Below are 27,646 nucleotides of genomic sequence, written 5' to 3' on the forward strand. Positions count from 1 at the left end.
AATGTCCATATTGTCAATGACCCCGGGCGATATGGCTCGGCTCATCAAGAATGAAATGCCCCTAAACGGTGGGGGAACATTGCAATCCGAAATTGGTGCGATTGACTTGTCGAACATCGGTGTGATTGTACAATTTAATGTTGGTGTGGCAGTACCACCAAATCTTGGTGTGGTCAATCAACCGAATTTATAGATATGCTATACCGACCCCAAGACCCAATGAATAACTAGTTTAGATTGCCTACTCCTCCCAGTGAGCAGAATGCCCAGGTCCAATGGGGTCAACAATTTCAAGACCCTCAAGAAAATAAATTATTGGTTGAACAGGCAACGGGGATTGTGTTGCAGCGAATGGGTATTAACGGGATTATCCTTAGGCCCATATGCAGGAAGTCATATCCTGAATGGTCGATAACCAGCCATTTTCAAGGGACTTTGAAATCTCTGAATTTGCCATTTTTATCGGCGAAGATGAACAATCGACTATTGAATATATTTGTCGGTTTATAACCCAATGCGGAGAAGTAGAGAGAAACAAGTTTTTAAGACTTATGTTATTTCCTTTGTCTTTCTCGAAAACTACTTTTGATTAGTACACCGACTTACCACCTAATTCGGTGTGTAACTTACGAAAAAAAAATTCGGTGTGTAAGCGGGTAGAGATGGAGAAACAATTCCATTCTCACTTTTAGCGAACAATGCCCGAGATATTGATTTCTAATTTAGCTACACTCTATCAATACAATAACGAGTCGGTTGATCAGTTTGTTGCTCAATTTGAAAAGGTTAGAAATAAATTCTTTACTTCACTCTCGGAGAAAGAATCCACGAATTCAGTTTTCAATGGATTGAAATTCAATCTCAAAAAAAAGTTCAAAGGCAAAAATTTTGCCGATTCATTTGGGCAATGAAGGTGCCTAATTATGAGCAACTATTTAAGGACAAAGCTAGAGGACCGCAAGAAGATTTTACACAAAATATACCTTCCGTTAAAAAAAATGTGTCATATGATGAATCAAATCAAGATAACATTCGACAGAGGAAAATTGAATTTGCTAGTGACAAGGGGGCACACGTTGATGCTCGATAATTTAATATAAAAGAATTGAATGATCGACAAATCATTTGATTTTGTTTAAGAGGGCATTTGTTAACACTCAAAACTGGCCAACTTTTTGTTGTTATTGGTAAGTATCAGACTTGGCAAATATGGGAAGAGTGGTCAATACCGAATGGAGTTACCGACAACTTGAATGGAATCGCAAGTCAACAAGTAAAGTCTTTGATAATGCAATGTGAAGTTATCGATGAGAATCTTGAAGTTTCTCGTAAAATCATCGGTATTGACGATAAGCAACCGACCTGAAAATAAGTGTTTGTCAATTATGTGTTATTAGTTCATGAAGTTGCTTCGGTAACCACCAAAGGGACTTATTCAAAGAAAATCGTTGGTTGGTTATGTATTATACGTTCGTGCAGTAGCTTCCGATAACCACCGAAAGGGATTTATTTTTGTTCTTTCTAATTTGATAACCGCTATGTATTACTACCATTTGTAAGGTTATAGATATTCCAAATGTACTCTTTGCAAACTTTTTTTTTTTTCAAAGAATGACAAAACTCAACGTGCTTTACTTTTATCTTTACTTTTTACAATTCATCTTTTTTGCATTTTTACATTCCCATATCTTCCAATTCCCCGTAGTTTAGTTATAATTTTGGATACCTCATAGTCTATTAAATTCCATTGTTGTATCTCTCTATCATCATACTTTGTCGTTGATCACATTTCGACAAAGTGTTATGCGCTTCGTCATCGATTAAATCCCGTCAAAGCATATCCATTCCTTATGATCTATTGAGACTTCTGTTCGAAATCGCCATAGAATCTGTGATGACCGGGCTGCAGCGGAGTGGATCTTTAGGGACATGGATGATAAAAAGGCCTTGGTTTCTTGGAGTTCCATGATCTCTTGCTATGCCAATAATCACATGGAGTTCAAAGCGGGCGATACTTTTGTTCACATGCTTGAAGATGGTTTCTAGTAAGATTAGGAAGTTCCTTACGGATATGGTTAATATGGCAACATACCTAATGAATAGATCCTCATCGATTGCGATTCGATGTCCGGCTTTTGAAAAAATGTGGTCAAGTAACAATGCTAATTATTTTATTTGTAAAAATATTTGGCTGGCCGTGTTATGTTTAAGTGAGTACTTGTAAGCTCGATGTGTCCGGGAATCCTTGTGGAGCGATTAAACTTGCAGATAGAGTTGCTGTCTTGCTGAGGTCCACAAATGAAGTTAAAGTGTGGCGGCTTGGACTTGAAAGATCACTGTGGCGGTTGAGGTCATAAAAAATTTAGGGAGAGTGGTAGTGATTAAATTCTATCAAAGTAATTATGACTTGACTCAAATGTCGAGTTAATGTAAAAAATTTTAGAATGTCACTCGAGTTTGAACTCGTAAATGAAATTCCAAATTCACATGGGAGATATCGTATTCCAAAAATTTTTGTAACGGACATCCGAACCGGTTGGACCAAGATTCTCAACAAAACAGGAAAAATCACTTTTCTCGTTGGATTTAGAAGTTGGCCAGTTTCCTCGCTTTGTTGGAAGCGTATATTCACATTCAATTATGGATTTTAGGCCATTAGGTTGTTAAGGCTAACAATACAATTAAGAGGTGGTGAATATGTTGATTCGCAAAGCTTAACAATTTTTCGCGGAAGAACTCAAATTAAGTTTGATAGATATAAGAACAATTTGATAATATCATATGCATGATGTTTCTATGCGATAAATAGTGAAATAAATAAAGAGATGGAAGAAGTTGTACTCGTGGTTTTGCTTAAATCAAGTCTACGTCTACTCTATCAAACGAACGGCAACTAAAAAGGCTGGAATTTACTTGTATTCCCTAGAGTATTTATAACAAAGCAAATGTTCCTTCTGCCCTTGATAGATCCCACAATCAGTACACCAGCACTGCTCATACACTTGTACACTTCTCAAATCACAATTACAATCCACAAGGACTTTCAGCATTTTGTAGCTTTCTCGTTTTTTCGTGTACCCTTAAGCTTGTATAATTCTCTTATACAATCGTGAATCTCCAAATTAGAGGTTGGAGAATCTTCAAGAGCATCAAAGTTAGATATTACTGTAATAGTGAGGTTTCCCGAATAATGTCAGCTATTTTTGTGAATTGTCCGTTGCTCTTAATGTGTGAGTGAAATAGGTAAAAACTGATTTGATTTAGCACCAGTTCTTCTTTCCAAAATTCTATGTCCAGAAGCTAGGTGTTAATTCTTAAGACCGACGAATTAAGTCAAATGAATAGCTGGATCTTCTTATCCAGATAGCGCAAGCACGTGATAAACGTATTCATCATAGTTCATGTAGAGAGAGTTTCCTTTGTCAACAATTTAGTGAATCCATCCAAGCTTCCTTCTGGAAATCGACTTATGAACTCCTATCCATCAATCTTCTCGAGCACATCAGCGATCATGACTTCACTCAGCTATTCACCTTATCATGGTCCCTCCAAGTCTTTACAAACTTTGCGTTCTCCTAAACTTGTTCACCCTCTATTGAGGTCTATCCAACTTTTAGGCGTCCTTCCATTTCGTGCTTCAGATATTGTTAATGGCGACAAACCTTTCTTTATATCAACGTTATCTGAAATAAACAACATTTGCATTTATCAAATAACAGATGCGAAATGTATGATTTGTCAACTTCAAAATATCATAGGATGTGTTTCCAACGTAAGTCGTTGGTGCAGAGTGGTGTGCCTTGGTGTGCAACAGTTGGGCGTCTCTTCAAGGTAGGGCCGACTCGTGAATTACACCCTAAAGCAATCTGAGAGTGTTGAAGTCAATCAAACCTAGTGGAAAAGATTTTGTCTATTCCTATGTAAGATTGAGAAATTTACTTAGCGAGAAATTGTGAAAACCAAACATTGTGCGAGTAATGTGTAATTGGGGGCTCATAAACTTTGAGGGTGTTTAGGCAAATTGAGTATAATTATAATCTCGATTATACCGCTTGATCTGTAATTGAATTAAGGGTTGGTTTCCCAGTAAAATATATCACATTGATCGAACGACATAAATCTGACATCCGATATACTTGAAGAAATATGTCCGAATTTCCCAGACTACCTTCGTTCTTGGAAAAAATCCCCAAAAAATAGGCACATAAACATTTAGTTTGAATAGAGGCCAAGCCCCTTCTAGATTACAAAATAGTTGCAGACAGTTCGGGCACATCGATTTTGTTCGTGCAATTGACCGCACCACCGTCTTTCACTCGCCGACTTCCTCCCTTGTATCATCAACTTTCAACCACCATCAAAACAACCTTCTTCTTTGTCTACACGTATGGTGCTTCTCGTTAGGGTTTCCTCTTATAAGAAATCCAGCCCTTCCCTCACATAAACCCACAAATACACATCCTTCAATGGATCCACCGACCCGGAAACTTATAATGTTGCTCGCGTTCTCCCTCGCCATCATCTACTCCGCATCTTCCGCCAGTGCGGAATCCAAACTTATACACAAGGTTTGCAGTAAAACCGACGATTACCGGAGCTGCGTTGCCGCTCTTCACCTCGACCCACGAGCTGCAAGAGCAGCCACACTTTTTTCTCTCAGCGAGATAGCCTTGAGAGCAGCGGCGAAGGATGCTGCCAGGAGTCGGAAGCACGTGGACCGAATGCTCGCGGACCCAAACACGCAGTCTTCATGGAAGCCGGTGCTCGAGACGTGTAAGGGTCACCTCAACACTGCGGCCGGGCAGTTCTTAATGGCGAGCCGTGAGCTTATGACGGACACAATGTCTGCGAATTATGATGTTCGGATGGCCTGGGACGAGATCGAGGCCTGCTTGGAGTTCATGAGAAGCAGGGAGCAGAATATTCCACCGTTGATCACCAGATGCGCTCACGCCAAGACTCAGGTTTCCATCGGCCTAGTCGTTACCAATGAGTACTAATGAGCGTCGATTGAATTTCTGTAATAATTGGCAGTACATATGAGGAGCGTTAACGAGGGTGGATTATATTATTGTAATAATGATCTGCTTGTTGAATGCTTTCGCAGTATGTGCAATTGCAATGAGAATATTTCTGTTTAGCAACATTACTGCGGTGGTCCGGCCGCTTAGAAAATAGAGCAAAAGCAGCCTTTTTGGCAGCTTCTCTCTAATTTGGCACAAAGAAACAAAGACTATTCTTTTGATCCCGTGACTCTTTAACTCTTCTCCAAGGAAATCTAAAATCACAGTATGATCAGATCCTAGCAAAGAATTGTATCAATTACGATTCTTCTTTTTATTTTTTTATTTTTTATTTTTTATAAAACAACAAATTTTTTTTGGTCAAAAGAATAAAACAACAATTCATTTCCTAAAGAGTGACCAAAAATAAGTATTGAAAAAAGCTTCTCCTATGGCAAAAATCACTTTGCCCCAAGATATTGGTAGATCTGTCACCGTATTGTACCAATTTAGGATTTTTTATTTTTTTATTTATTTATTTATTTATTTTTTTGGCATAAGGACAACAAAAATGTCAAAAGTTTTGTATGACTCTCATTTTAGTGCCTTAAGTTTTCGTCATGATCACTTAAATGACAAATTAGAGACAAAACTATCACTTAAGTGCCTCCGGCGATAAATTTCGGCCAAAAACATTACGTGGCTTTTATAATAAAATAAATCTGACATGTTATTTTTATATTAGAAACAAGTCCACATGAAATCTTATCCCTTTCCCTCTCCCCCAATTTCCTCCTTGCCATGGCAACAACGTCGCTGGTGAGGCTCAATCTCAGGCCCATGTGCTCCACTGCCGCTGTCGCCGCCTCCGCACGGGCGACCACAGAGTTGGATGCGGCAATACAAATGAAGCACATGATGCTTCTCGAGACGCTAAGGCTGAGGCACTTGAAGGACACTCCAAAACCACAACAAAGTAGAACCCCAGAAAGCAAAAGCAGGAGTGAAATGATGAGGAGCCCAAAGGAAGTTATGGAGTTTCGAGGAGCTAGAGCTGAGCGAGGAGGTGACGGGGGCTGTGAGAGAGATGGGAGGTGTGGAGATGTTCGCGAAATATCAAAGTGCCTAACTCTAATAGCAGCTTCCCTGCCCCTTATATATTGATCTCTTCAAGTTATCCGTTGGAGATCTTCAGAGAAGATTAGCAAGCCGTTTAGAGTTGTTGGGGGTCTATGCCTGATAGGATCTGGAGTGCTTCTGCAGTCGCTTCCATCTTCAGCGTGGCTCTCCCAAAATGGAGTTTGCTGCAACTGCAAATATCTGAATTGACATCTGCTTTTCAGATTTGCTTTCTCGGTTTTTCTGCTACGAAATCCACACCTGCAATGGCAATATTCTGAGCCATCAACGGTCATATTGCAGTGTGTATCTCACAATCATCAGACCCAAAATATTGCTTCTTTAGTCTAAAATATACTATCACCAGTGCAAATTGTTTGTGACTAGACTGATCATCTTCAGTGAAAATACCATTGTTTGGCACAAGATGAAGATCAATGATCTTTTCCATCTTCATCATATTGCAGACATACAAGAATACTATCTCAATTACCATGAAATTTCATCCCCATTGGTGCTTGTTTACCAAAATGTCACAGACTAAGTATCTCATCTTTAGCTGATAGATAGGGTCATTGATATTGATAAACTGTTTCACTATCTACATTGATCATTAAAGTCATTAATGACATAGATAGTTTAGTAATCAAAAAATTTCCATAGGGATGTTTTCAACAGTAAGCGCAAAATATGACTTTGGTAGATCTGATGGGAGGAAAGACTGATTAAACCGATTGAAGCAATCTAAATTAATGTCCCCGCTTGTTACATATTGACAGGGAATGACTTTGTCCGTTCTTTTTTGGAGCTTCTCGGTCTTGGTTTGATTGAATTGTGGTTTCTGACCCTGCAAATGGATAAAATCGACCAAGAATTTTTCATTCTTGGCCTATTGTGAGGAAACGCCCTTCCTTGAGAAGAAAAAACGATTATTGCTGGAATGCTGGAATTGTTTTCCCTTCTTGTTACTCTTAAAATTACTTCTCTAATCGAAGAAAGACGTTCCCAAAGGCACTTTTATTTGTCATTCGAGACTCACTTTGTAGTTGTGAAATCAGATCGGAGAAGGTTGGCATAGAAGACTTCAACATGGATGTAGTGGATAAATCATATCGATTACCTAAGCCATTCAAAATAAAGAGGCCTTCTTTCTGTCCTTAAGGGGTCATCCAATAGAGATAACTCATAAAAATATTTTTGAAATGTACTAAGATACTCATGAAGTGATGAGAAATTATCTCTACGACAATTTTGTATTTGTAGAAAAATTGAAAATTCACGTTCCTTAGATACTTGGCAAAAATATTTTGTAATGTTAATCATACTTCAACAAATGTCTCCTAGTCTATTACTTGAGCAAAGGACAACATCATAGAGCGTCGCAATGATCCGTCCCCGTAGAATGCAATCTGAACGTCCCTATTAGAAGAACTCTGGATTTGTCACTTCGTCCTAGACTCCATCTTCTTTTCTAGAGGTGATTATTGTTGGACTCGGCATCTAATACTCACCATCAATGAATCCCGTCAGATCTCAACTTTCAATCAGTGCAAGCATCAGTGCTCTCTAATAAGAATAGTTTGTTCGCGTCAAAATTGCTTACGTTTAAAGACAAGGGGTACGGATACTTTATGACACAAGTTATTAGTCGAAGGCATGGTCAAGGATCAACTTCTTTCAAAGAAGATTCTCTCATACCATAAAAGAATAAAGGTGTTTGATTGTTAACATCAAAGCACAATATGTTGAGATAATTTCCACTATATAATATGTGGCGAAGTATTACACTTATAAGGAAATAGTTCAACAATGGAAATAATAAATGGAAAGATCATTATAATACAAGAACTAACAATACCTCGATTTTAGTATTTTCTAGAATCTGCTTGTGATTTAATTTTTCTCCCTTGATTGATAAATCAATGCATTGACTGTAGGAAACTAAAACTGGACCTATTCTTATGGCTAGTTCGGTCCAATTCCCGATCTTACGGATGCTCATCAAGGAGTTCTCACTTACTTCGAGCAACACATAATGGTCACCTTGGCTCCATAACTGGTGTAGTACCGTTCATCTTCTTCACCACTCAAATTAGAGGGCATCAACTTATGGAGAGGAAGGTAGGAACAACTGCCCTTTTGCAGCCCGACATCGCCCACTTCCATGTCCCTATAACTGGTACTGCCCTCGTAACGTCGGGTGTTTGTCAATTAAATGGTGTGCTTCTTTGCGGAGGCCAAGATATGTTAATCCTACCTTAGAAATGAATCAAATGTAGTCACAAAAAGTTTTCAATTCTCTTAGCAATGAAAAGTATGTAAATCATGCAGAATCTATTGAAAAACTAAACTTGTTGATTTCTTATATTTAGGTGGCGATGCGCCCAGATAATTTTCAAGATAAAATCTTTAGGTTCAAAGAACGTCTAAAAAATGATGCAACCCTGCTTGATCAATCATCGGTTCCAAGAGAGATGTAATTTAGCTAGTCACAAAGAGTTTTAAAAAAATCATTTTCAAGTCAACATGACACATAAGTAATTATTCACGTTGAGACAAGAGAGTTGTTATATACAGGACCATTGATTATTGTAATTTAAATAATTGTATCATGCAAATGTAACATTAGTTATTTATCAGTTATTATCCTTAATACATCTTTTCTTCAAATCTTACTTTGTGATGGATCGATTACTCCAATCAAACTCTTCTCTACAATTTCATGCTGAATGGATCTTTGAATAAGCACATTTTCATGCGAATGGTGATAATTTTCTTAATTATAAGAAAATGTATGAGATCTCTCTTGTCTAGATGTGAGCAGATTAGACCGCTCGAACCGAGAACCGCCCGGACCGGACCGGATCGATGGTCCGGTTCCCGGTTCTTAGTATTAGAACCGATAGCCGAGTGGTTCGGTTCCCGGTTCCAGGGACATAGGATCGGACCAATCGAATTTAAACAAAAAAAAATGTAACCATAACGTTTATTGTTTATGGTTTGCTTCTCTCTTTTGTTGTTTTGTGATTGCCTTCTTCTCACATCGAGAAGGATAAAATCTTGACGAGTAATCAAATCACATTCAAGAAGCTAAAACTAGAGTAAAGAAATAGCGATGAATCCTGGAAAAGGAAAAGATACTCTCTGTCCTGCGCACGTGCAAAAGTTTGTCGTGTTATTGGTTTCTTGGAACCAATGGTCCGGTCCGATTCTCGATTTCCAGGGTGGCCAATCCGGTCCCCGATTCCGAAAATGGGAACCAGGACCATCGGTTTCGGCTCTTGAGGGGAACCAAACTGAACCAGAAATCGATTACCCCCAATTTGTCATAGCAAGCAAGATAAGTATCTACATTGGGGATGACATGCAAATTCTATGCTTCGACAATCAAGCCTCACAACATTCTCTCACACCAAAGTTCCACTTCAAAGTTTTTGACTTTGGACTTGTAAGACATTATTCCACCAATCACAATATACTATTGTCGATTGCAGTAAACGGAACCTTAGTATATATGGTCCCAAAGCTAATTTATAAGGACATTGGTGGCGTTTCTTACTATTGATGGAAATGGCCGGTACAAGAAGAAATGTAAACGCAAATGCAGATGGTTCAAGTCAAATCTGTTATCCTTGGCGGATATATGATGAACTTGGCAAAGAAGAGGACATTGAGATGGTAGATGACATAGAAGAAGAAAGAGAGACGACGAGGAAGATAATGATTGTTGCTCAATGTTGTACACAATCGAGACCTAATGATCCACCATTGATGACCGGGATCCTCAAAATGCTTAGGGGTGAGCAAGACGAATCGACAGAATCGGGAACCACCCGCACCGGACCGGATCGAACCGGTTGGTTGGGTCCAATTCCCAGATCCATAAAATTGGAACCTATGATTTTTGGTCCGGTTCCCGATTTTAGAACTACTAGGTCGGGACCGATTATTTTTTATTTATTTATTTTATTTTCTAAATGAAATCCTAATAGTTCATCGGTTATTTTTTTATTTCTTAAATGTAAATGTAATTTTAATTAACATGTTAAAAGTAAAGTTCATGTTGCTCACCTCTACTAATAATCCATGGGCTTCATTAGACCACCCAGGAACCAAACCAAAGCGATCGGTGATCTAGTTTTCGGTCCGAGATATTGGGAATCGGGAACCAATCATCCCCAAAAATGCTAGAAGGAGAGATCACAACTACAATGTTGCCCAAAATCACTCTTTAATAATGTCGTGACGGAGATATAACTTGAAACATTCTCATCTTCTAAAAGCGCTCTAATTTTTAGTAGTTACCTGTGTGAGCACAAAAGCAAGATTGCGGCATATTGTTTTGAGTTATTTCTTCGTCTAGTAGAAATTGAACGCAAAATAAAAGTGGTACTATCACTTGTACATGATTTTATAGCACAATCGCTAAGCTATCTATTGGTAACCGCTTTTTGTGTGCGCCTTTTATTCGTTGTGTTATTTCAGATGATGATTTCTTTGAGAAAGCTTTTGTCCATGTGAGTCACGGACTACCTTTATTTCTTGAAAAATAAGTGATTTAAAAATAATTTTCTTAAAAAATGATCGCTTGCATCGCTTGAAATAATTAATTAATGAAAAATATTTTCATTATCAATAACAATTTATATCCAAATATTTTCATGAATGATGAAAGTATATTCCATTCATTCATTTTTATAAGTGATACAAACGATTATCTTTAGAAAGATGTTTTCCAAATCAATCATTTTTTGCGAAACAAAGGCACCCTCCATATCAGTCCTTCCTCTGTCTTTCTAAAGGCTGCCATTCAGAAGAATCGCGAATAAAGAAATCACCAGGGATTGACGCAGACAACTATGAAACTACAGATTGCTAGTTTGCTTAGCACAAATGGCGGACAAAGTTTATTATCGTTAGGGTTTTGATTCAATTGAGGGCATAATTTTCCATTTTTACCATACTAAAGCTAATTCCTAGAGAGAATCAATTGGGCAAAAGAAACCGCACTGAAGTTGTCAACGTAATTTAGGGGAAAGCTATTCATAAATTAATCCCGCACCGTGTTATGTGAACTTGACTGCTTGTTCCAACGATCGCTGCATAATTCCTGATGGAGCCTTTGTTAGGTCCACACATTTTACTTTTGTCGACTCTTTACTTTTGTTCGATATGATCAATTCATGCAACCATGATTTATTTTGGAAAGTCTTCAAAGAAATTCCTTTCCCCGGGAGCCTGATAAGACGGAATTTGATGGTGTTACGCACAACAAAAGTAAAAATTTATAAACGTGTGATGGTGCTAAAAATTTTGTCTATGTTAAATTATTCTTAGATTCAACCCGACAATTTATCCATGCATTTGATCGACAATGTAGAGAAAGAAGTAGGATTTTTGGAAATTTCGATTTTTGACAGAGCTAAACTTTATGCAAGTAAAATCTAACAATAAAAAAAAAATTAGTGCCTTTTAATATACATGAGAATTTTTTCGTTTTGGTAACTAAATCCTACATAAAATTAGAAAAACTAAAAATAAATAAATAAATTGACAACTCACGCCAGCATTCCTCTTATAAACAACCAGCCCTTCCTTCACAAGAACACAAAAATACACCAGAAAATCACTGACCATGTTCTCTCGCCACACACATCCTTCAATGGATTCACCGAGCCAGAAACTTGTGATATTGCTTGCGTTTTCCCTTGCCCTCGTCTTCTCCGCATCTTCCGCCAGTGCGGAATCCAAACTGGTAAACGAGGTCTGCAGTAGAACTAACGACTACCCGAGCTGCATCGCCGCTCTTCAACTCGACCTGCGAGCTACGAAAGCAACCACACTTCTTTCTCTCAGCGAGATCGCTTTGCAAGCGGCGGCAACGGACACTGCCAGGAGTCGAAAGGATGTGGACCGGATGCTTGCGGACCCGAACACGAGATCTTCATGGAAGCCAGCGCTCCAGACTTGTAAAGCTAACTTCGACAAGGTGGCTGCGGAGTTCTCGGCCGCGAGCCGCAAACTTATGATGGACAGACTGTCTGCAAATTATGATGTTCTGATGGCCTCGCAGGCAATCAACGCCTGCTTGGCGTTCCTGAGAAGCCACAAGCAGAATGTTCCACCATTAGTCACCAGACGCGCTCATGCCAAATCTTTCGTCTCCATCGACCTCGTCGTCACCGAGTAGCTTTAATGAGTGTGGATTGAATTTCTGTAATAATTCGCAGCACATATGAGGACCATGAACGAGGGTGGATCATATTCCCGTAATAACGATCTACTTGTTGAATGCTTTCCAAGCATGTGCAATTGCAACGCGAATATTTCTATTTAGCAACATTACTGGGGTGGTCCAGCCATTTAGAAAATGGACTAAAGGCAGCCATTTTTGCAGCATCTCTCTAATTGGGAGCAAAGAAGCAAAGATTATTCGTTTGATGCAATGATTCTAACTCTTTTCCAGAGAAAGCAAAAATCACAGTATGATCATATCATGGCAAAGTATTGTACAGATTACAGACTCTTTAATTATAACTGGATGTTGTTCACCGTAAATCAACTATGCTTTTACTATAAATGATAGATATTCACCGAGATTTTGCAATCCCGTGACAAATATTTGTGTGGTTCATACTCCCAATGAAAGGAAAGCACGTGGGTCCCATGAATAGCTACGGTTATGTATACGCTTATCCGCTTATAGAGTGATGTAACAAAAGGTGCAAGGTACTAATTATAGTAGAATATTTTGCTAGATGTAATCTTGATTTAAATTAGGATAAAATCTCATATCTTGACTTTCTCTTTCTCGCTACGATTTACTTCGTTGTGATTATGCAATGAATCCTAACAAAATTGAGATTCAAAATCTCAATAAGAAGGTTTAGATGAAAAGATCATATTAATTGTCCTAAATAAATGCAAGGGGAAACGTTATGTAAGCCTTACATGTTAAAAGGAAAAAAAAGACTGTTGAATTAGGTAAAGTACGTGTCATGCATGCCCATTCCGAGGGGTAAAATTAAAAATAGATAAATAAATGCCTTCAAGTAATGAGAAAAAATGGAGCAAAAATGACAGAAAATAGAAAAATAGGTAAATAGAAAAGAGGTCATATTGAATTCCTAATCACAGTGGAAATATAAGCGCCCAAAGTTCGATAGATCATAGCTAATCTACATCCCTAAATTTCCATCGCCAACCAGTAAAACTTCTTTATTCTCGTAATCTTCCCAGATTTATATTTACTCCAGTGGACGATCTTCCCTTCAAAACCGTCTCACTAGGGCAACTCAGGGATAAAACCCTTGCCATTTTCGCCCATTGCAAATGACCAAGAACCTCGCCACATAGACCTCCCTATCTTCAGTCGAGGGAACGACAGTGCCGGGGCTCGATGTACTAAGACGAAGGATTTTCTAGGCGTGAAGGTGGAGGACGACAAGACAAGGGGTATGTAGAGCATGTAGGGCAGTGAACACAACTCCTTAGAAAGATGGAGGGTCAAGCCATCATATGATCTCTTTCTGCACAGTGAGGCACATCAGTCTTCTCTCTCTGAAACTATGATTGGAATCGAGGGGTGAGATAAACAATTGGAGACTGCTAGGCCTGAAGGGCCAACTCCTACTATCAGCACCACGTCTTTCATCACGAAAAATGGTGCGCCGGCATTATCCTCGACTTTCAAATTTCATGAATTTGAGATTATCATATAATTCGTGAGATTATCGTGACAATTCCTTCTCCAGTTTCCATTATTCTTTGTTCAATGCTCTTCATTGAACTCTATATCAACTCATTTTCTCGCGTATGATGTGATTTAGGTTATGCTCAATCAAATGCTCCCATCGACAATTCACTATACGACACTAAAAGAGGCGAGTTCTTTAAGAGCTGTCTGTATGCTCTAGTCGGCGCACTAAGGTAACATAATTTAGTTCATGATTCCTATCAAATTCGACTTAATATGGTGTTAGATAGACCTGTTTTTAGCTTAATTTGTATCCCATAGTTCTCGTATATCAAGAAGAGTCGGTGTCCTTGAAACTTAGAGCTTGTTGAGGTGTCTTGTTTCCCTTGTTTAGGAGTCCGGTGTGTTTGATAGAATAATGATTGTGATGGGATGATGGGTCGTGTTTTTTCTGCTCCAACGCGTATCATTCTAAACGTCTTCTCGAATAATTAGTGATGTCTCGTGTGAAAAGAATCCACATTGAGCTCTATTCAATCATTTCCCCACCACCCAGATAAAGGCTGCGTTTAGAAAGGCTTTTGGGGAAAGCCTTTGAAAAAATGCAAATGCCATTAGTCTGAAGGAATTTGATAAAAAGCAAAAGCTATTTGGTAAAACTATAATTGAAAAGTTCCTTGGGAAGAAAGTTTGGAAAAATGTTGTTTGATAAATATATATTTAGAAAGTCATTTAATGTGACATATTTAGATTTTTTTTATTTGAATTTGTTTAAATTTGGAAAAACAAAACAATGACTACTATGTTTATACGTTTGCATTGAGAATAATGTAAAAGAGACCCATGTGAGCTCGGGAGGCAACCACGCGAGATTCAAGCTCGAGAGGCGAACATGTGAGAAGCGAGCTTTGGGATTCTAGAGAGAGCAACACTTGAAAACCTTCAAAAGAGAAGAGACTAAACGCAGCAGTTCATGCGTTGTACACAACTACTTATAATTTTTTTCGCAGGATATCATTTGAGCAAATCATGTTTAATTTGAGAAATTGGCTCGATTTATTCGGTGCACTTATTCGTGCTGCAGCTCATTTCTTTATTGGAGATGCACAACACTAGCAATGAGAATAGAAGCCCGATTGTTCGCGCTATGCGAATTTTTTGGACACCATTAGCAATGCTCAAATGATTTCGTACACACAAGGCAACCCGATTAAGTAGCCAATTATTCAAATCCATGTCTTTCTCTTGGACAGTATGGTCAATTACACATGCATGAACATGATTAGTAATTAATCCTAATTAACCATGGTCCAATGATCGGACTGCTAAGTTCTTCGGACACAGCACAGAAGACCGGTGAGGGTAACATTTCAGAACCTTACAAAAGGATGGAGTCCGTAACATATGCTAACTAAAGCTTCACATAAAGCTAGGAAGTCAAGAACATGTTGGCGCAGCCTCCACTCATTCTCTTGGCCTCATCTCCACGCTCACCTGAACATCAGCTTTATCAAGGCATCTTCATCTATCAAGATCGATAATCCAGGATAATAGACATTCCCCATCTATCGAAATGCTGGTTGTATCTAATTACTCTGATTCCATGTTCTCTTAACTTTGCAGATAGCACCGATATGTCATATGGGTAGCCACCAGAGAAGAATACAAGAATGATAAGATTAGCCAAAGCATCGAGGGATCACCGCAAGACAATGTATGCATGCTAGATAAATGAATGGGAAGGCCAACAGAAAATTTTTCCGTCGCCAATCTCCCATGTTCTTGCCTCCTCAATTATTTTGTCAATTACTGCTTCAACCTAAGGAAGAGTAAATCATGGAACTGATGAGATCACAACACCAGAAACCAAAGTTGTTTCAGCACACTGAGCGACGATGCAAAATATACACGTCCAGGAAAGTTAAGTCAAAGAGCAGCTTAATGGCTAGTAATATGATACCTGCTCCTTGCCCACCACAATTTCCATCTTGACCTTAGCTAGGAACTTATCTTCAGAAAATTAGATTAGACGCAACCATTTGGAGCCGGCAAAATTAAAGCTCCTCACTTCAAGGACAAACAACCAACATTATCATCTTTCGACCCACTTCAACAAGTGTTTGCTCCCCCGCACACCTTAATTGAATATATCATGTGTAATACCCCTGGATAATACATTTCCAGAATCAACACTTATCTATTAACCAAACTATCGAGAAATCTTCACCCTTTCACGAGTTCTTAATACAGAATCATATTTTTTTTTTCCTGAAGAGTTCTCACAATTTATACAACCTTTTCATTAGCGGGCAGTGATGTTTCAAAGCACTCAAAAGTCAAGCAATGACCATCAAATGACGATTGTCCCTACCGGCTGGAAGGGTTCGGACAGTTCATATCATGCAGTGGATGAAAAGAATTGCGAATCAAAACTATCAACAGCATCTCACACAGACCAAGCTTCAACCCAAAGGCATGCAATCGCAATATTCTGAGCTAGCAACGAAGCAATATTCAAATGCTGATCCAAGCAAGCCAAATATGCTCCTCATCTTCTATCATAATGCCACAAGTGCAATTTCTTAAATTCAAAGAAAGAGGAAAAATGTGGGAAATTTGCTCCAGGAACTTACCTAGGAAACTTGAGGGATACGCCATGGCCTGTGTCATTCTGAATTCATCCATCAAAAAGAAGGAAAAAAAACCAACTAAACTTCTTTCAATTGGGTTTTTTGTTCAAGTATAGCAGAAAGCACGTTCATTGCAGCATGCAAGAATGCAATCACAGCCCAATTTTGACAATAAGAAGGAGAATTGAGAAGCATACCTTAGAATCGCTTCTATTTTGTAGAATTTGCCATCTGGAAGATACTCTGAATGAACAAAGAAAGAACACATAAACCATCATACCAACAAGAAGCCCAGATCAATCTTGGAATATCACAACGACCAAATAATCGAAACCCATTTTCCCCATGAACCTGTGGTGCTGCTTTCGGCTCTGATAACGGGAAGAGCCGAGATATTTCTAGCTCTATTAATCTTCCCGCTGAGCCGATGGAACCGGGAAGCGCCGAATTTGAGGAGGGAAGACGTCCAGGCCACGAAAGCAAGCTCTTTGAGTTGGCAATCGCGAGTCAGGAGGGAATGTTGCTGGTCTCGCTATTGCATTCGTACAAACCATGGCTGAAGCCCGACTTTGCTTGGGAAGTACATGCCAAGAAAACCAGCATCGGGCGTGAAGCTTCTCACAATCTAAAGCAACCTAGATGGACAGATTGCGATTCACAGAGGGGGGGACACAAAACGGGTGAGTGACTTTAGTGCAAGTAAAGTGGAGGAAGCTCGCCCGCCCGCAGTTGGCCCATTCTATTAGTGTTGGAAACAGAATGGGATGTGGATGGGGATCGCGCTTACGTAGAAAATCTGGCCCACCACCACCATGCCTCTCGTGCACACCGGCAGTTCTGATTGCCCCGAGGGGGACACCACTACTAGCGATCCGACAAGTACACAGACAAAGGAGGGAACGAGACTCACCTAGATTTCACTGGCCAATCGGCCAGCAAGGGGTGGCGGCTAGGTTGCGCGGGCACGAGCTGAGGTTAGAGATCGAGAGAGGTCCGATGATGACGGTTGCGGTGGCTCGAGAGCGCGACAGCGCCGTGCGGGCGAGAAGAGGAAAGAGAGGCAAGAGAGACCTGGGAGGAGAGGGAGGCGGAGCTGATGATGGAAAAAGAAATGGGAGGTCATGGTTTCTAAAGGGCTAATTTGGAATTATAAAAAATTTGTGAGGACAATAAAGGCAAAATAAAAAAACTTATTCATTCTCGACAGAGCACGCCGAGGATGCTGGAATGCTAAGGCCTAAGGGTGCTTTGAGCCATCAAAAGGCTGTCTTTTAGCTAATGGCCTTTCAAAAATATTTCCCAAATACCTGAACTTTAGTCTAAGGGTCTTTGGACACCCAAAGCCTCCTTGGAAAAGCACTTCCCAAACGTAGCCAAAATCCACCATCCTTCGCCTCTCCGCTAGCTTCATGCCCCCATCCATAACCCGATCCCGAGCTCCCTCATTGACTCGGCGAGCCGATTCATGGAGTTGCTCATTCTTGAAAAGCCACAATTTGAAGAGAAAACTACTAACAATGGAGCCCGGGTTAGGTCGGCTATGCATCGTTAAAACCGCATTGGACAAAATGGATCGATATGGGTTTTTCTTATCTAAAACATCACCTAATTAACGATAACAAAACGCACCCACTAACGAGGTCTCGTAACAAAGCGGTTCGCTAAGAGCCTGCGGAGGATGGGCTAACCAATCATGATGAAGGGTTTGTTTCCTATGAGTCTTCGGGACCCAATCGGCCACATTATTTGAGCCTATTACAATAAAGTAACTTAAAATGGGTTAATTCCAGTCATATTATTTTTCATCCGACTCGCCCGTTTGACGGTCCTACATACAATATAGGATTGTTTTAACTGGTTTGAAGATATGATTGCCACAGTTATATGAACAAGGTGTGTGCGAGTTCTAATGCAGGTTGATTAACATGAGTTTCCGAACTCTTCCGGACGAGATTAAACAATGAGACGTGGGCTTCTCCAATCGCCAAGCTACTTAGGCAATGGCACAAAATTGTCATCGATTTGCTAAATATGTGAAGTAGTATAGAAGTCTCAGATGTCTTCTTTTAACACAGATCTTATCAGATCTCAAAACTTGTACTGTCAAGCGAAAATAGTTCTTTCTTTCTGTTTCTTTTATGCAAAGGACATGGAAATTTCTGAAATTAATTCCTTACACCGGCTAAATTCGGTTATGCTGTGATTTTACACTTGATCACGATAACACATTGTAACTAATTTAACAATTTAGTACGATGTTGTTGTACTAAGTTACGATGCTACACCGTAAAGTTGCATGGTACGAAATTTGTACCGTAAAAGTGTTCGCGCTTGCTTTATGATTGTTTCCACGACGAATATAAAGAAACGAGTGATCGCAAACAATAACAAACAAAACAAAGAAATCAATCCGACACGAGATTTATGTAATTAGGCAACCTACTCTATAAGAGCAAGCGATATAACGGATATTATAATCGTACTCGAATCATTCATATAAACCCAATGCTTTCCACCAATCAATTGCACCTAATAGCTAGCTTACAGCGTTTTTTTTTTTTTTTTCCTTTATTGTTGGTCAGAAATAAAGTTCTCATTTGTTTAGGATAAAGTTAGAGGATACATAGGAGCAGCTTCAGGTCAAATAAGAAGTTAAGAACCCAAAGGACTTGAGGGGCATATAAGGTCCAACTTGGAGAAAGGATTTTTTTTGCGGTTAGGCTTTGACAACCCAGTCTGCTACCTTATTTGCTTCTCGGCTGCAATAGGCCGATTTATAGTCCTAATAGTGCTTTAGTTGGGCCTGGGCCACTATGTTCGTGTGAAGCCATCTACGAGAAGACCCGAGCTGTCACGACACACACTCACAATGGCTCCTTCATTTGTCCCTTCCGGGTAATTTCCATCGACATTAGCTTCGATGCACCCTGTTTTGGCGGTGTTCAATCTCGGTTTGGATCTGATTTGAGATCTGTTCTCTTTTTGGATTTTGCTGTTCAGCGAACTATGCTTTCATCCATGGTTGAGGCTGATTCCAGTAGCTTTCCAAGTTCTGGGGTTTGCGCTCGAACCACAAAATTATGCCTTTTTACTATCATTAAAACACCTCAAGCAACCTTCAAAACTCCATCTTCTGAAGTATTATGAAAACACATATGAATTTATGACACTCAAACAAATCAACTTCTTCTGTTACTCTGGAACACGCCTCACCAATCAACATTTGCATGATACCATCATGTATGTTGATTATAACGTCATTGATACCTATAACATTGTACTCAACATTGTTCTAATAAACTTTACAATTATTTATGCAGTAATAAATAGTAAACCAATAAACATTTATCGAATAACGCATTCTTAGTGACAAACAACAAGTAATCAATACTATTTGAGTTACTATCAGCTATTAAAGCAATACCATCATTAAACTTAACTTTAATTTCTTTACCCTTCTCATTTATCAATTTTAAACAATCCATTATATAATGCTCCCTCTTGCCAAAGGTCCAACACCCAACACTATCAGTTCTGGATTAACTATTTTTATTCGGGTTCGTTCTACTCTTGGTAACATGATAATTAGTTCTTCCTCTACATACATTCGCGTACAAAAACAATAGACACAAATTCACTAGATTCTCTCTGATGGGTTTGAATCGGATCACGAACATAATAAAAAAATCAATTTTTCTTAACCCCGAAGAAACTATAAACAGCAGTAACAATAGCACTGCTATGATTAGGCAATGAAGATAATAAAATTAAAGCGTGTACCTCAATGGCAATATTAATCTCAACCGAACTCAATTGACTGATGATCACATTAAACTTGTCGTTGACTAGGCACACCTTCGCCCATCTTTAAATGAAATAGACGTTGCGCATCGAATAAACAGTGTTGATTGCAAAAGGTGTCCCATGCATGTTCAATAGCGCATGTATCAAATCCGCAATGGTCTTCTTTTTCATGATTTTAAACGCAATATAAGGAGCCAAAACATCTAATGCTTATCGATCTAACAAATCCCAATCAACTTATTTCATCGACTCCGGCTTTTCCCTAGATAGGGATAAATATACTGTCCTTTGATCTAAGTAATCTTAAATGACCCTTTTTCATAAATCGAAATTCATCGACTTGGATCTATCAATTTTCATTTTTCCTTTCTCTAGTTCCATCGATTCGCATCACATCAGCCTAGCCCGGCTCCAATACCAAATGCAGCGAAGACAAGCGATCAAGCACATTAATGGACAGAACAAGGAAACGAACTAGACATCGATTTTATGTGGTTCGGGCGGTGCAGCCTCCTCCACGGGAAGAGCACCACAAGATTCAACCATACATCACGCGATGTAGCGAAAATTACAATCACGCTCGACTCAATCAAAGACTCCCAACATTTTGCAATCTCAATCACAGCCAAATAACTTACAGTGCTTAATCTCACCGAGATTTCTCGCAAAATAATCCCTCGATCTCATAGATGAATCAACACAATTTCACCACTAGATTTAGGGCGCGCATGATAACACTTCTGAAGCGTAATTTCTACTTCAGAAGTACCTCTCAAGTAGAAATATGTTTAGTGATGTAACTTCCGAAACAGAAACCCCGTTTCGTTCACAACTTTAAATTTCTACTTCTGAAACAACTTTTTACTTCAGAAGTGATTTTTGCAACACTTTTGAGAAGTAATTGAGAAGTAAAAAAAATTACTTCTCACCATCGTAAGCTATTTTTTTCCATTTCACTCCTCCTTCTTCATATTTTCTTCTGTTTAGGGGCTCTCTCTCTCTCTCTCTCTCTCTCTCTACTCACTCTCGAGAGGTGCGGGCCGGGTTAACTTGGTCCGAAAAATATTTTAATAAAAAATTTAAATAAAAAAAGGAAAATTGGAAAAAAAATCATTAAAAAGTATTAAAAAATTCATAAAAAATTGCCAAAAGTAATAAAAAAATTCATAAAAAATTCGTGAGCTCTTAAAAAATCATAATAAAAAAAAATCATTAAAAATTATTAAAAATCTGAAAATTTTTGCAAATTCCAAAAAAATCCCAAAAAATAGGATATGGCCACAATCAACTGGCTAAGACCAATTTTGGATTTTTTGATCCCCGATCTTTCCAAATTGACGATTTTGTCCTTCTTGGCAAATTGTCTTCAATTTCTCCCAAATGACCCATGAACTCTAATCACACATTCTCTAAACCCTTAGGGCTATATTAGGGAAGCCTTGATTTGTATTGATGTGCTTTATCTGTGCACTTGATTGAGCATTTATTTTATTGAATGTGATTGGTAGGATTAATCTTCCGACTTGCATGAAAACCCGTCGGTATTTGCATTTAACTTGTCTTGAATAAAATGCATTTTACGTTAAGATCAATAATTTTTCGTAGAAATTTTGTTCGGTTATCGGACGTCTTTCTTTGATTAGAAATCAACCTCTGAAGTAGTAGTAGAAAAATCTACTTTTTCTTCTGAAGTTATTTCTAAAGCAGAAGTGTTGTCATGCGGGGCCTCGAAACACTTTCCGAACTTTCCGGCCTCCGAATTCACACCAAGCCCAGCAGCACCCCCGCGGCCGCACTTACAGCGCCTTCAAAGCAACTCACATGGCACCTTAACTTTGCATTTGCAAAAATGAGTCACGAGAGTACTTCCTTCCTGTGAGATCACATCACTGGGCTCTCTCGTACCGAAGCTGTCTCGAGGCAATCAGCATATTATTGGCCCACGCCCACCCAAAATAATGGTCGACACACTATTTTCTTTGATTGATAGATGGACATCCATTTGACGTCTCGAAAAGCTTTCGCTTTTTGGCCTTTTGCACTTTGATGCAGGAGGCATCCAAGGCTCGTATACATGGAATTGGAAACCGAACCAATCGAGAACGGCTCGTGCTAAGTACTGAGTATTGAGCGTATATTCCAAGCTCCAATCGATCTACTTTAAATTATTTCTAGATTTGTCGAAGTCGATCATAATATAAATTAATTATATTCAATAAATATGTTTAATCATAATAGTAAGTGATTCATAAATAGGTTTACAATTTACCTTTATGATTTTCTCGCCCTCACTTGATCTCGTGTTTACTCACTCCGTATTTTCACATCAATTTAGATATGATTTTTCCTAAATTTAATTAAATATGAAATTCATTTAAGAATATGAGCCGAATCGATCGGATATAGATCGCTAAATTTGTATTACAATAAATGGATCTATTTAGATCGGACCATTTATGATCCGACCCACCCATGCCCGCCTTAAATCGGAGGCAAATTCTGAAACGAGAATCCAAATGCGCTGAACAACGCTTGGTGGATTGTATCTTTTCTCGCATTAAATAAACAGAGACAGAGGGAAAATGTGGTTGCAGATGACGATGTGTGTTCCACTTTTCTGAAAGTATAAAACTTACCTAATAACTTGGAATTTTTAAAATAAAATCGGGTCAATTTTTTCTTTTGGTCGAAAAAAAAAAAAACCTTTTAGGTCACATATCTTGGGCTAAACATATGATTAACCATAGAGTATGTGGAGAAAAAGGATGCGAACTTGATGAATTAGGCCTTGAAATTCAGATCTAGAACAATTCGAACACTCGATTTTTTTAAATCGACCGCAAAAGATCTCAAATTGGAAAGGCCAAGAATTAACCGCTGCTGCCTAAGGTGATGCTCGTTTAATAGATGCTTTAATTATCCATTTGTGCACTTCATAACAAACTATAATTTTGCACCCGATCTTCGCTCTTTCCTTGCCGAGTAGCAAGGCAGGTGTGAACCTCCAACAGTCATGTCTATCCTCCTATTTTAATTTTAGAATTCGTAATAAAATTCGACTTGGGATAGTTTTATCGCACCCCTTAAGGCCAATATCCGATTATTCAGATTCACACATTTGAGGTGCGTCGCTAGATGCCGTATATAACAATTGCTATCTCTGTCCGGATCGACCCTCTTACCTGGGCACTGGACATGGGCTTAAGGCGTGGGGAACCGAATCGTGTGCGATCTTACGTGAACAATTCACAAATCATGATTTGTCATGAAGATGTTGCGTGGATTTTGTCAATGGTCCGACCATCTTCGCTCGGCGGACCCATATGTGAGGGCAAGTGCCAAGTTGGGTGGATTGCACAAATTTAACCTAAATTTGTAAAAATTCTACATCTGATTGATAACGACGTTGTTTTAGTTGGATCCAATTTTAATATTTTATTCTCCTTGCTAAGAACTCGAGAAAATTCGGCCAGAATTGATGGTTTTAGCTAGCTGGTTTTGCTTGCTAATCGCCTTTTGTTCGAAGTAAATGAATTTGGCGATGATCGCATTTTCGAAAATTCAGTGGAGTTTCCATTGTGGACTAACCATTACAATTTAGTGTATGATGCGAACGTTTTGTATATCTGAAGCTGTGGCCCCAAAAAGCAAGGGTTTCTCTTTCTTTGAATTTTCAAATGTGACAATTTTATCACTAAAACATCTTAGAAATAAAATATTCAATAATATGGGTTTGCTGGTTTAGCAAAAAACAAATAATTTTAAAAATAATTTTTTTTCAACAATAATTGTTCGTATCGCTTATAAAAATGGACGAACGAAAAAAAGAATTGCATTGTTCACGAAAATATTTAAACATAAATCGTTATCGATAATGAAATACTTTTCATTAGCTAATTATTTCAAGTAATATAAGTAATCATTTTTAGGGAAACTTTTTCTAAATCATCTATTTTTCACGAAACAAATAGCGTGAAAGAGTAGTTATGGTACGCGAAAGAAAGAACCCAATTCCCATTTACATGTTCGTTATCACTTTGTGTTTATTTGCTCAATTAAAAAAAGTTCACACGTGAAATTGCTTTTGTAATTTTCTTTTTCTCATGCAGTCAACAAAATGCTTTATATTTGGCAAATATAATGCAAAATGCTCTGCGTTATTCAAGCGAAAATCTAATGTTTGTCTCATTTTTCCATTTTCCATGAGTTAACAATGTGAATGTTACAAGATGAAACCATCATCAGTCATTGAACGGACTGTGAAGGGTTAAACAATTTTTCCGTTGCTAAAATTATGGCACTGTAAAAAGGCCCTCAGGCCCTTTCATAACAAATGAATTTTGATTTTCGGGTCAATTTCGAATTGAAATTTCTTGCATTAGAAAACACTTAAAGTACGTTTCGAAAACACTCTCCCTCCATTACGTCGGTACAATTGTATCGAATAAATTTGAGAACGATTACCGCAAGAGTCGTGATGATACACTTAAATCCTATAACTTTTAAAGGAGTAAAAACTCGTCACAATTTTCCATTTTAGTCTTTTCGTTAGCTTGGTTAGTTTTTTATGAACAAAAAATCCACGTGGCATGTATTTTTTTCCGAACAGCCAAGTAGCAAATGATATTAACAAAAAAAGTCTCAAGTGTCTCGAAGTTGCCATGCAGCGTTGAGATTTAAACGCGCGGAACGAAAATATGAGAGTTTAGCTGTATGATCGAGAGAAAGTTCTAGGATTTACCCTAAAATTGTTCCTATGAATTAAGCGCGCATACGAAAGAACGAACGGATTTCCTCTGCAAGGGCCTAATTCTTTCCATGTTTTCAGGTACTTTTTCATTTTCAAGTTCCTCTTTCGGCATCCGAAGCCAGTTTGCAATTAAACCAGGTAATTACGAGACAAACTGTTGGAGTTTGTTCGCAAATCAAATAAATGTGCCTTTTTTCCAATCCCACATAGAATGGAAAGAAGAGTGTAAGTATCTTTATTAGTTAGAAGGCTACTATGATCTTTCGAAATAAATAAATGGACAAGTGGGATTATTAAGTTATCCTAACGTTTTCACGTAAGATTTGCAGATATTTTTATTATACTTAGTTTTGAATTTTAATTAGTTAACTATGTTCATGCAACTTTTCATAAACTTAGTTTTGAATTTTAACTGTTCAAATTAATTGTCCTTCGGACGCAAAGAGATGCGTTCAAATTAACTACTCGTCGGACACAAAGAGTGGTTGTAACTTTTCAAACATAACAGCTCTTCGGACGCAAAGAGGTGCGTTCAAATTAATTGTTCCTCGAACGGGAAGAGTTTTATCCGAATTACGATTTTTTGAGACATGAAAAGTTGTATTCTTCAATTATTATATATTGAGTAATTCTGTTTATTTTAAAAACTTCAATTTTTCAGAACTTTCAATTTCATTTTTTTCTCAAAGAAACACAGCTTTCTTATCTATTGTTTTTCTTGAGAGATCTTGAAAAAATATCAAAATTGCTATCTGCTATTCTCACCGACACTTTATTGTATACTAGAGGATATTTGCTAAAAGTCATTACCAACGTTGTAGGGCAAATAAATTCTTAAAGAGAGTGTTATCACGCCTCAATAGCTGTTCCAATTCAGCCCATTCCAATTGATATTTTCCAACACAAACTAGGTCTTTGCTCCTAAACATTAGTCCAATAAAATATATAAAATCCCAATAACTCAAATCTAGATCGTGAACGCACATAATAGACGAGTTTCCTATTTACGATCGACTATTCCCTGAAGTTTTAATTTATTTATTGTGGTCTATAAACTTTGGTTCAATATGCAATAATGTTGTCTTTGGAATTTTAATTTGTATTCTTGAACTTTTGGTAAATGTTAAATATAGTCAATGAACTTTTAGTAAATGTTCAATCTATTGAATCACCATATCCATCAATTCAATATAGTCGTTGGATTATCTAATTCAAGGAATAAATTGAACATGTACTAAAATTTTATGGATCATATGAAATAAATTAAAAGTTCAAAGACGGTATTGTATGTTGTGTTAAAATTCAATGACCATTTATGTTATTTTCTAAATAAAAAAAACAAAAAAAAAAAAACAAAAACGTTGCTCAAATGCAAACCACCAAATTGATGCTGATGCTGATGCCGATCACGTGAACCTCACCAGAACGTTCACGTATTATGAGACTTTTATGATCGACAGTTGAGATGGATCTAACTTGGCGACTCGAGAAATTGCGTTGTCTCGATTTCGCGCGGGCAATTGAATTCGGGGGGTGCGGTCGCGTGGGGATGCATTTGGAGCGGAACGTACGAGCGTGACACGTGGCAGAACAGTGAAAGGCTTTTGGCTCGGCATTTCACGAGGGCAGCGAACGTCACATCGTCGGTGGGGTCCCTCGTACGAGTTTCTTTGTCCCAGCTCGGGAGGTGACGTGTCCTTTTTTTTTTTTCCGGGTTTACGCGCAAGATTGACACGTCGAATCGGGACCCCCCTCCACGTCTGCCCAATCATGCCTATCCCTAGCTTTTGGTGGAGAGGATATCTCCCTTTCCCCATAGAAGTAGGGTATGTACGATAACATTTCTGTTCACGAGAATATATTTAGAATATAAATATTTTTTTGTGTTTCTATTCCTATCTACGATTTTCGGGAATAAAAACGCGTTTGGCAAGTACAAAAAAAAATACTTTTTTTACTAAAAAGAAAGGATCTACAATCGGCGGTCGGCGACTACTTCAACTCCTCGCCGATGATGGTGAGCGTTGGTGACTTGCACAAGCTCGCCCTCAAATTGTTTCTAAAAAGTGTTTCAAAACCCGGAGCTAGGGCTTCTCATTTTTGCTCCAAAAGTGTTTTTGTTTCTTAAAAGTAGACGTGGCCGGTTCGGGTTCGAGAACCGGCGGTTCCAATTCCTAAAAAAGGTGGAACCGTCGGTTCTAGGCCCAATGACTTTTTTCCCCCGGGCATCCTCCTTTAAAAAAAAAACGGGTTGAAACCGACTCGGAACCGCGGGTTCCTGGCCAGGTCCGAAAATTTAGAAATCGGAACAGGCCCTTGAGGGCCGGCTCCGGTCCCGGTTCCGGGTTGAAACCGTGGGCCCTGTCGAAGGGCCGTGTCGGGCCGATCAACGGGCCGGTTCCGAGCCCACAGTTCCATTTGGCAATGTCTACTCAAAAGTGTTACGAGAACACTTTTGAAACAATTTTTTACCATACGTGTTTCTGTTCCCAAAGTATTATGAGAACACTTTGGGAACGTAAATACTTTTTCTCGAGTGTTACCATACAGATTTGTATATGCCAATTTGTCATTATTGCGATGTAGTATTACAACTGTTGCTGTATGGATTTTTTTATTTACAAAAAAGGGACTTAAATTGGAA

The 27,646-nt window shown here is 38.5% G+C and overlaps 2 protein-coding genes and 2 pseudogenes across 2 annotated transcripts; 2 read left to right on the forward strand and 2 right to left on the reverse strand.

Moving 5' to 3' along the window:
* Positions 1–4,466: 4,466 nt before the first annotated feature.
* Positions 4,467–5,000, forward strand: LOC115741862. The gene has a single exon (XM_030675880.2). The coding sequence runs from the start codon at positions 4,467–4,469 to the stop codon at positions 4,998–5,000; it is 534 nt and encodes a 177-aa protein (XP_030531740.1).
* Positions 5,001–11,784: 6,784 nt separating this feature from the next.
* Positions 11,785–12,312, forward strand: LOC115741863. The gene has a single exon (XM_030675881.1). It carries the CDS (start codon positions 11,785–11,787, stop codon positions 12,310–12,312), a length of 528 nt encoding a protein of 175 aa, XP_030531741.1.
* A 937-nt stretch (positions 12,313–13,249) lies between these two features.
* LOC115741864 lies at positions 13,250–13,776 on the reverse strand (annotated as a pseudogene).
* A 2,675-nt stretch (positions 13,777–16,451) lies between these two features.
* Positions 16,452–17,002, reverse strand: LOC115741904 (annotated as a pseudogene).
* Between the last annotated feature and the right edge of the window lie 10,644 nt (positions 17,003–27,646).

Source organism: Rhodamnia argentea, chromosome 7, assembly GCF_020921035.1.
Source record: "Rhodamnia argentea isolate NSW1041297 chromosome 7, ASM2092103v1, whole genome shotgun sequence".
Taxonomy (NCBI): domain Eukaryota; kingdom Viridiplantae; phylum Streptophyta; class Magnoliopsida; order Myrtales; family Myrtaceae; genus Rhodamnia; species Rhodamnia argentea.